We start from the raw sequence: 10,723 nt of genomic DNA on the forward strand, positions 1-10,723 counted from the left end.
AGCCAGATTTATAGTGAAAATTGGGAGCAAAGTGCAGAGCTAAGTACCTCGAAGAGTTTGCAATTTCCCCAGAATGGGGAATTGGGGCCTTAGCTTCTTTGCTAAAAACATTAGCACTTAAAAGAAGCCAAGTATTTTACACCTGGACAATAGGAGAGATGTTTAGAGGGCATCTCAGGAATGAGCAAGACCCCACCCTTTGAAACCTTAAGGGATTAAAAGAGTAAAGGTAAACTCCTTTGAAAGACCATTTGAGAAGAAAGGTTGAGGGCACCCTGCTTGAGAAGGATTGGTTACAAAGGATTTACTTCACAGTACTTAGCTATACTTGAATTAGAAGGCCTCTATAGTCATGGTCCAAAGGAGCCTGGCTACTTCTTAATATGGTGGTAAGCCTTAGCATCATGCACATAGTTCTGGTTTTTTTAGCATGCAGAATGCAAGAGTCATGGGGTCAGAAAGGCTTCCACCCAGATTTCAAAAGAAGGCCTGGGAGGCCAGGCAGTGCCCCAGAGTGCAGTGTGTAACGCTATAAAAACAAAGCTACACAGTACCTTCCCGGCAAATGTGAGACCATGAGTTCAAGCATGACAACAAAAAGACACAAGCTGAAAATACACTGGAGATCCAGCAAGCTGGGGAAGTGAGGAACAGAGATTGTCTGAGGAAAGCTGCAGGCACTAACAAAACCTTCCCAAAAGAAAGGCCTTGAGGCCTCCACTCAGCAATGCCATAGGTAAAGAGCCATTCAAACTCTTTGGAGCTCACTTCTCCCACAGATTGCTTCAGATATGAGACAGGGAGTGTCTTGGCTACTTTTCTGTCATTGCTGGACAAATTAAGGAAGGAAAGGTTTATTTAGCTCACAGTTTGTGATGGTTTCAGTCTGTAATCAGCTAGCTCTAATGGTGAGGGGCAACCATTCAAGGCAGCAAAAGCACAAAGAGAAAAGTAACCAAGACAAAATGTGGTGACAGGAATGGGGTCATTGCTGTGACTGTGCCTGACCATGTGGTCCAAGAAACCTTTGGGAATGGCTGTGGAAAGTGCTTGGAAAAGTGCAGAGATATCCCCTGGAAGAGCAGTGTTGCGCTGCCTTACAGTGTCCTGTGTGGGAGATTCTGGTCAGAGCTCAGAGGACCAGAAGACTGACAGAAATCCTGTGGTAAAGACAGGGTTCAGGTGATTTCTGCTGGGAGGAAGGACTGCAGATTGTGTTGTGGACTCCAGATGAGGTGTGTTAGGACTTGGTATAAAGTTTGCCTGCATTTTTCGCTGGCCCAGACTTTGCCTGAGACTGAGATTAAGGGCAGCAGACTGATTAATTTTGCAGAAGAAATTTCAAGCCAACTGAATATAGAAGCAGTAGCATCGCAATAGTTGGGAGGTTTTAGCTAGCTTTATGTTGTGAATTAAGAGCAAAGATCCCAGCAGAATAATTTAAAATGCAGTGCATTAGGCCAGAAAGGAAGTAGGTGAACTAAATGCTTTTTGCATAAAGGGATGTGCATGAGTCATTGGAGGACCAACGGCAAAACATTATGGTTCTGATGTAATACACTGTTGATAGACATAATCCTGGTTCTTCAGTATGATAAACCCGTGCTACAGTGTTCAAGTTGAGAACTGATGAGAACAAGCATGTTTTTGTCACTGAAAAATAACTTAAAGAAATGTCTGGTTGTCAAGTTGACAAGGGGTGGATTGAAATGGTTGATACACTGTAGCAACTTGAGAAGTTTAAAAATTTAATTAAGTGACTTAGCAGGGGGCCAGGGTCCTCACTTTCAAAATATCCCCATCCTGTGCAAGAGGAGGGTCCAGAGATGGTGTGAATGATACATCTACCGTAGGGAGGAGGAGGTTTGACCCCGCTTTTGTTCTTGCTGCTTTTGCTCTCTTCTGTCACCTTGGACTGTTGCCCCTGTGTCATGCCACCCTGCCTTGCAGCCATCTGAGCACAGACTGAAATCACTACAAACTGTGAGCTAAATAAGCTTCCTTCCTTAATATTGGGTGTCAAGTGTTTTGCCTCAGCAATGAGAAAGAAGCAACCAAGACGAGGAGCTATAGGATACAGCAACTGTGCTGCTGGGCTTTGGGCTTTCTTTAGAATTTTGTTCTATGTCCCCTATTCTCCTTTTTGGAATGGAACTATTTTCCTGGGGCCACTGTATGTTGGAAATGTTTGCTTTTCTTTATGATTTTTATAGGGCTCACAGATAAAAGATTGTCTTGAATCTCAGGGTAGACTTTGGACTTTTCGACAGTGCTGCAACTATTCAATTTCTGGCAACTCTTAAAGATGAACTAAAGGCATTTTGTGTATAGAGATGCACATGAGTCATTTGGGGGCTGGGACAGAATGTCATGGTTTAGATGTGAAGTGTCACTCAAAAGCTTCACATGCAGTGATGATGCCTGGTTCATGCGGGTGCAATATGTGTTGATGAACGTAAACATGTATGAACGTGTTGGATGTGCTGTGATGAGGTGGGGCCTGGCCAGAAGCAGGTCAAAGAGAAAGACTTGGACAAGTGCATCTCCCTCCTGGCTCCTCCACCTCTCCTTGCTGTTCCTGGCTGCCATTCTGCAAGCAGCTTTCCTTGCTCCTCCAGGCTCTTCCACCACACACTTTATTACTGCAGCTAGCTGACTACACATGGAATGAGTTCTAGGAAGCTGTGAACCAAAACGAATCTCTCCTTTATGGTGAGGGTGTGAAGTATTCAATTGCAATAGTGAGAAAGTGACAAAGACAGTAAAACAACCCTGGCTATTCTCCTTCTCAATCTCCTCTTCAGGTTCCTTTTTTCCTTCTCCTCAACCTGTAACACCCAAGTAGCACACGACCTGTCAACACCATTCCTGTCTGGTTCATCTAGCCCATGGCTTTAAGCACCACCCTTCTGCTTGCAATTCTCCTGGTTGTATCTCCAACGTGAGAAACACTCTTACACAGAAGATTCACATAGCCAGTCGCTTATTGTACATGTCCCATTAGATGTTCAAAGACCATTCAAATTTTGCTTACTGTTAAAACATGATTCTTTCCAAACCTACTCCCTTCCATACTCTTCCTTATCTCATCAAATAACAAATTACTCTTTTAATTGCTCAAGCTAATAATTTGACATTACAGTGGTAGTTTGATTCACAAATACTTTTATTTGTGAACAGCCAGGTTCACAAACAGGTACTTTTACTTTTCTTTTTTGAATTTAGTACAGGGTCTACAAGGTTTCACTACTCCGATCAGACTCATAGTGATTCTCCTGTTTACAGCCTCCCCACACTGGGATTACAGGCGCGCGCCACCACACCCAGACTCAATCACCATCTCTGCTCACCCAGGGCACGGGGCTGCATGGCAGGCATTTCACAAAACCATGTTCATGTTTGCGAACTCTGCATCAGGTAACAACCACAACAGAGCCCATCTTTCCCACAGAAACGTGAATGTGGCAATATTTAACAAAATCATAGAACAAATTAAGTTTGCGAATTAAGCGACCACTGTATGCGCCAGGTCTTTGTTTTATACCTCATACACAGTTCATCAGCAAATCCAAATTGGTTCTACCTTATAACTACCACCAGAATTTGACTACTATGTTAACACCTTGTATCAAAACAGCTACATCTCTTATCGAAATTACTGGAATAATCTCCGAAGCCTCAAATTCATTATCGAAGAGGATCCTTTTGAAAGGTAAGACATCTTGTTCCTTTGCTGCTTAAAAAATTTCCCATCTCACGCCAAGTGGAAGCCAAGGGACCACAGCATTCTGCAGAGTCTCACATGACCTGCCCCCATCACTCCTGTCTTCATCTGCTACTTGCTACTTCTCTTTCCATCACATCCTCAGCTTCAGCCATACTGTCCTTGTCATTCTTCAAATATGTGGAGGCGTGCCTCAGGGACTGTGTGTTTGTTGATCCCTGAAAATCCTTCTCCAGATTTTCCGATGGCTTGCTTCCTCATTCCCTTTGGTTTCTACTCTAATGTCCACCTTACCAGAAAATCATTTCCTAATAGTTGTATACAAAACAAAACAGCCCTTCCTCTGCTTCTGCCAACCATCCAATCCACTTCACTCTCCCTTGTTTTACTTTCTCCACAACTTTTATCATCATCTCTCAGGCTGACTGTTTAGTCACCCAGCTGCATACTAGCTATTCCCCTCCCATCAAAAAAAGTCTCCAAGAAAACAGGGATTGGCTCACCTCTGAGAGCCATCATTCTGGGTTATGAAGAAGTTGGTCAACTAATTTTGTACAGCATGTTCACTTTGCAGAATCTGTCCTGGATCTATAGACAGGGGCTGGCAAGATAGCTCAGCAGACTAAAGTGCCTGCTTAGGTAAGCTTATGTAAGCTCAGGAACTGAGATTCAGTACCCAGCACCACATGCTGTGCCAGATCTGCCCCCAGGGCAAGCTGAGTCAGCCAGAGTTTGGGTGTGGTGGTGCACACCAGTAATCCCAGTGCTGGGGAGGCTAACAGCAGGAGGATCGTTACAAGTCTGAGCTTCGTACTGAGACCCTGAAGCAGTCATATACATTAAATAAATAAATAAGTAAATAAACAAATAAATAAATAGTAACTTATTAAAAAAACTACAGACATAATACTAGAAATTTCACTGTCTTTTTTTTCTTTTGCGGAACCAGGGATTGAACTCAGGCCCTTGTGCTTGCCAGGTAAGTGCTTATTCTACCCAGCCCCAATATTAGAAATTTTAAAAATATGACTGTGAATGTGAAGCTATGTTGATTATTTTCACTTAGCAATGTTGGAGAAGACGTTATTCCCTGGACCTCCAATAACTCTCAACTCTGCAAGTAGGCAGGAACACTAACCTTTGGCTTAGCCATCATTGAGAAATAATTTGCTTCTTATATTGAAGATGGAGAAGAGAATAATCTCAATCTTCCAAAAAAAATGACAGAAGGAAATTTAAGAATAAATCCTTGGGCTAGCTAGGGAAGAGAAGTTAAGACAAGCGGATAAAGACATCTATGTTGAGTTGATGGATGAGTCACAAGGATAAGGTAGTGAGGTTTTGTGGGGGGCATCTGTGTGCTTGGCATATTCTAACATCATGTACTGGTGATTTTCTGAATGAACAAATGAAACCTGTCAGGAGCTCAGAAGCTAGACAGTCAGTCAAAGGTGTGTAGGCATGACTAGGCCTCAGTGTCTAAAGCAAATAAGCTACCTCCGGGCTGAGATAAGCATCCTGAGTGGTTAATGTTGGCTACTAGTCACTAGGCAACCTTGTGTCACCTGTTACTAACTTTGCAAAATTATAAATAAATGTAGGTTTTGTTGTGCTGCTAGGTTTGTCTTGCCTACCAGGCAGACCTGCTACTACCTAGCCCAGTTTTTGTCTTCTTATCTATGTTTTTCTCATTCCTGCTGCTCTTTCTCACCGGGTAGAACCTGAGACCAACAGATCCCTACAAAACAGCAAGAGGAGTGACTGGGAAGGAGAGTTAGAAATGTAATACAGAAAGACTATGAAAAGGCCTAGAGAAACCCCAGGAATGTCATTACGAAGGTGCAGTTGCCCCAGTGACGTGAAAAGTCAGCCCCCTTACTGGAAGGTTCACTGTCAGTGGAAACCCAAGAGCCACTCTCTTAAAAGTTTCAGAGATGTCACAGCAGTGTGTAGAAGGAGAGCCATTATAGTTCCTGTGGATTTAAACCATCTTTAATTAGATTAAAATCTACCTAAGTTTTGGCATATTGCTATCCACAGTGGTTATTTTCTAATTTTGACATACAACATTCAAGATGAAAGTTGGTTATTTATTACACTTCTACCTTTATTTAAGCTTTAATTTTTGTATATGTAGCACTAGTTTGGTTAGCTGTAGCTTTGATAATTCTGAAGATTTCCTTCTTTTAGTTTTGTATGCATGACAATATAAACTCAATTTCAATCATTTCCGCTTTCCAGTATTATCCACAAACTCTAGTAGTAACATTATCATTTGTATATTTTTATGTAAAATATACTGATCACTGGACAAAAGTAAAATTGAAAGCAAGAGATGACTGGATAACCCACCTACCATAAATAAAGCAGTTAATAAAGCAGTTAATTAACCAAACCAAAGTGGCAGATACCTGATTAGGAGGACACTTACGTCTGCCAGCTCCTTGATTTGCTTTGCTGACACATCAAACGTGTCCAATCTCTGAAGGCACGGCAGGTGATATAATAAATGCGTGGAATAGTTACACAGCTGACAAACCGGGTTGGCTTTATACTGAGAATCGTTGAGACACAAATCTTTTAAGGAAGGCAGCCTGGTTAAGTTCGTGAGGTCCTACAACAATAGCAATGACAGTGTTCAATTAGTTGTGCGCACTCATCTGTAAAGGAGACATTTGAACACTTAAGAATACTCATGGTGTAATGCAATACCTTCTAATTACATGCACAATTCAATCTAGACGGTAAAATGCTTCCATCTAGTAAAAGGCATGTTAAATTCCTGAGGAGAGGACCAACAATAATTAAAGATCGCATTCTGTACAACTACATGCGTTATACATTTACTAAGCCATGCGGTCCAGCTGGCACCGTGGAGTCAACACGTGAACACACTCATTTGCTCAGGCCCCATTGCCACCCTCTGTCCAGCCCCTTCTCCTAACAACTGCCCTGGGCACCTGGAGGTCTCTGCTTCCTTTGTCCTACCCACTGTGCTTACCACCCAGAAACACTGTTCTCCACCTTCCCTGCCCCCAGATAGGCCATGCTTCTCAAAGCATGGGGGCCTATTCCATTACAGTTGCTACAGGCTTCCTGACTTTTCATTGTTTCTTGTTGCTTTGTTTGGTGCTTTCTAAGTGCCCTTTACCTGCTCTGTCAACTACAACCTAGCTTTCTCTGCAGGCTTCATTAATCTCACCAAGTGGTCAGGGGAGAGGCGGGTGAGGCACTCTTTCACGTCTTTTGTCCTGATCTTTAAGTCATTGCTTATACTTTCAGGTACTTGTCCTCTGGCTCTTGATCAACTCTTCAGTCTTGTCCCTCCCTGTTTAAACCCTAACATTTAGTAGTGAATGCCTGTAATCCCCACCTTCTGGGAGGCTGAGGCAGGAATATAATCAGTTCCAGCCCAGCTTGCATAACTGACATGCTTAGTGAGACCTTCACTCAAAATAAAAAAATAAATAAATGAATAAAAAAGAGACAAGAATGTAGCTTAACACAAAGGCCCTAGGTTCAATCTACAGGACAAAAAAAAGTACCTCACATTTTATATCTTGGCAACATTGAACTATTGGAAGTTTCAGAATGTATCAGGTTGATCCTATTTTGTCTTTAGACCTCCTGGTCTCTCTGAGTCAACTGAGCTACACTCCAGCTTCACATTTTAATCTGTCAGGGTCAAGCCAGATGCCATTTTCTTGGAAGCCTTGTTTTAGCCCCCAGGTTCTTGTGGTCTCACGCCTTGCTGCCCACTGCTGATGCATCCAAGAAGTCAGATGCCAAGGATCTGCACAGGGCTTGGCCAACAGTCTACAGACTCACAATGGGATTGGTATTCTTGAAGTACTCTAAAAAATAAAAACAAGAGGGAAGTGCCGGGGCCAGGGATTGATCCCTGGCACCACATGCCATGCCAGCCCTGCCTCTGGGCATGCTGAGCCGGCAAGTGAGTCCAGGAATGGTGGCACACACCTGGTAATCCCAGCTCCGGGGAGGCTGAAAACAGGAAGATCACTATAAATCCAGGCTGTGTAGTGAGACCCTGCACAAAATACAAAGTAAAATAAAATAAAAAATAAAAATAAAAACATAATAAACATAGGAATCCATCTGTGGTATAGGACACCTAATTATTTTCTGTCTGCACTTGTACAGAAGAAGTTGGAAATCCATTGATTCAAATTCTTTAAATGCAGGATTTGCATTTAACATTACATTCCCAATACTCAGCATTTGGAACACACAGATCCCAAATAAATGTGAACTGGTTGGTTATTGTCTTTCATACCAATATTTAAGGTACCCCTGTACCTTCTCATTATTAGGATGCTGCCTTGGATAGGAGGGTACTGTGGTTGTGTTAAGCTTGAATATATGTGATGTCATTTAGTCGAATCAGAGGCAGGACTGGGGGAAATTCAAAGCAAGATCCAGGAGGCATAAGTACTACAATAAAGTACAAATGAAGTGGAAAAGAGAGGGCAGAAACAGGCTCCTAGAAGTAAGAGTAGGACAGGGTTAAGTTGCCAATTCATATCCAAACTCAATCTGGACAAGCGAGAATGCGGCTCACTGGTCTGACCCAAAGATGGGAACTGTCCTATGGTTGGATTAGGACTAAGAGGAAGCTGCTCTAAAAGGGAGGTTCTTGGAGCTATGCAGAGAATTATCTGGTCAAATTCTGTAAGGGTAAGGAAGATAAACCACTGGTTGTGCTAAGGAATCAGACATCTTTTAATTGCTAGGTGGTTTATTGCGCTTGACCTTCAGTCTGGACTAGGAGATGAGGGTATTAAATTCACAAGCCTTACATGAGAGTCTTCATCTACCTTCAAAGGTCAGGTGACACTGAAGTCTATGAAGACCCAAAATCTCACTGAAAATTTGTAGGGTGCCTGGCATGGATGCAAGGTAGGCACAGAGGTCACTACATCATCACTAGAACAGCATCATTTTAGGATGAAAGGGAAAGTTAAAAATAAGAGTCTAGATAGAAAATTAGAAAGCAATGATTGAGGATGAGGACAGTGATCAGGAGGTGGGGGAGGGAAGAGAAGGGAGGTGAAGGATTGAAAATGATCAAGATATGTCATGTGTATGTACCAAGCTCCTCAAATAAACACCACTCCTCTATTGCAAACATGTATTAATAAAAAACACATAGAATAATCTAAGCTCTAAAGAAAAGGGTGAATGGGCCATGCAGGGTAGGAGACTGTGAAGGGGAAGAATATTCCAGCAAGTGAAAAGGCCAAAGTTAAGAATGTGCTAGGTATACTGGGAAACAGTCAGATTTTTGTGACTGGAAGAGAAGAAACAAAGGAGAGAATGGTAGAAGCTGTGCTCAGAGACATAGTGGGGAGGGAAGGGAAGGTTATGCAGAGGTTCAGGAGCCATCACAGGAAGTATCTTGTACTGTGGCCGAGAAGAGAGGCCAAGGGAGGGTGAAGAACAATGTGCTTTAGAGTTTGCATCAGGCTGCTGTGTGAAGAACAGACTGAAAGAGCAAAAACAGTAACAGAAGGAGAGCTGCTGGGGAGCTTCCCCCCCTCAACAATGGAACCAGACTGGTAGGGGTGTGGTGTAGGACATGGGCACACTCTGGATATACTTGCAAGTGGGATTTGCTAATGGATTGAATGTGGGATATGAAGGGCAAAGAGGAGCTGAACACAATCATGGCAGAATAAGAACATCATTTCGAGAAGCGGGGCAGGCTGCAAAATAGAAAGGTATAGTGCAGGGAAAATCAGCTTGAGTGGGACAGGAGCTGTCTGGGAAAGTACAGGTACCAAGTTGGGAGAAATCGATAGATGAAAGTCGTATGATATAATGAGGTTAATTCAGAGAATGAATGCAGATAAAAATGAGCTTTTCTGGGGCAGTTGTACAGTTTTCTAAACTACAGATTTTAGATACTGGTAGAGAAGAAACTACAAAAGCCTGACAGATGTAGTGAGATCATTGGAAAGAAAATTAGGAGAAGATGACACATTACACACTTACTAAGTATCTATTTGCTTGGTTTTAGTAGAGAAAGATCATTAAGGCTCAACTAATTGACTAACTTTCAAAGTTCCTGAAGTATGCAATATCTTAAAATAATAATATTTTTTTCCTATAAAAGGGACTGTGTCATCAACAAGATAGTTCAAGATTCATGTTGATAAATAAAAACGAGTCATTCCATGTAAACATACCTTGAACGAACATATTTGATTACCAGAAAGGTTTAATCTTTCCAGTTTTTCATTGGCATCAAGACGTTGCCCTTCACATGAAAAAACAAGATAAAAGAAAAATTAAATTTCTGTTTTACTTGCTTATTACCTACAATTCTGACTTATATGGGTTGTTTCCTGCCTATAAACAAAACTAATGGTACCATTTATAATTACTGAGCACTGTTGAGCAGTGCTCATACTCTATAATCATAGGTTCAAAAATGCTTTGCAAAGATGACAAACAAATTATTTAAATTAAATAAATCTAAGGATGGGGGCTGGAGAGATAGCTCAGAGGCAAAAGTGTCTGCCTGGCAAGCGCAAGATCCTGACTTCAATCCCCAGTACCAAAAAAAAAAAAAAAAACAAAACAAAAAACAAAAAACAAAAAACAAAAAACAATCTAAGTATATGTTTTTCATACTGATAAAAATGCTTGTGGTATTAATCTCATAGTTCAAACAAAACAGTACATACCAATGCTGCTTATCAGATTTCCTGCAAGGTTGAGATCATTTAAATTCTTCAAAGCCTGCAAGCCCTACAAATGTAGACAACATGACATTTAGAAAAGAGTAATAAAAACAGCCACCTTGAATACAGATACAAAAGGGACATTCATCTGTATCCCTTTTTTTTGTTAAGTTCCATCATTTAAGTATTATAGGTGTATAAACTCAGCAAAATATTCTAAAAGAGTTCAGTAGCCCATAATAGTATTGGGTCTTCTGCTTCACTGGCAATGTCAGAAATTGTTGACCTGAGTCCC

At 41.6% G+C, this 10,723-nt stretch overlaps 1 protein-coding gene across 1 annotated transcript in view; it reads right to left on the minus strand.

Annotated features, from left to right (window-relative positions):
• The window catches only part of LOC101592728 (leucine-rich repeat-containing protein 9), a 120,796-nt gene that overhangs the window by 100,299 nt on the left and 9,774 nt on the right, over nt 1-10,723 (minus strand). Inside the window, 3 exon segments of the mRNA XM_023701646.1 lie at nt 6,156-6,338; nt 9,931-10,001; nt 10,432-10,495. Coding sequence (XP_023557414.1) covers nt 6,156-6,338; nt 9,931-10,001; nt 10,432-10,495 — 318 coding nt within the window.

Source organism: Octodon degus, unplaced genomic scaffold, assembly GCF_000260255.1.
Source record: "Octodon degus isolate 3935 unplaced genomic scaffold, OctDeg1.0 scaffold00007, whole genome shotgun sequence".
NCBI lineage: Eukaryota > Metazoa > Chordata > Mammalia > Rodentia > Octodontidae > Octodon > Octodon degus.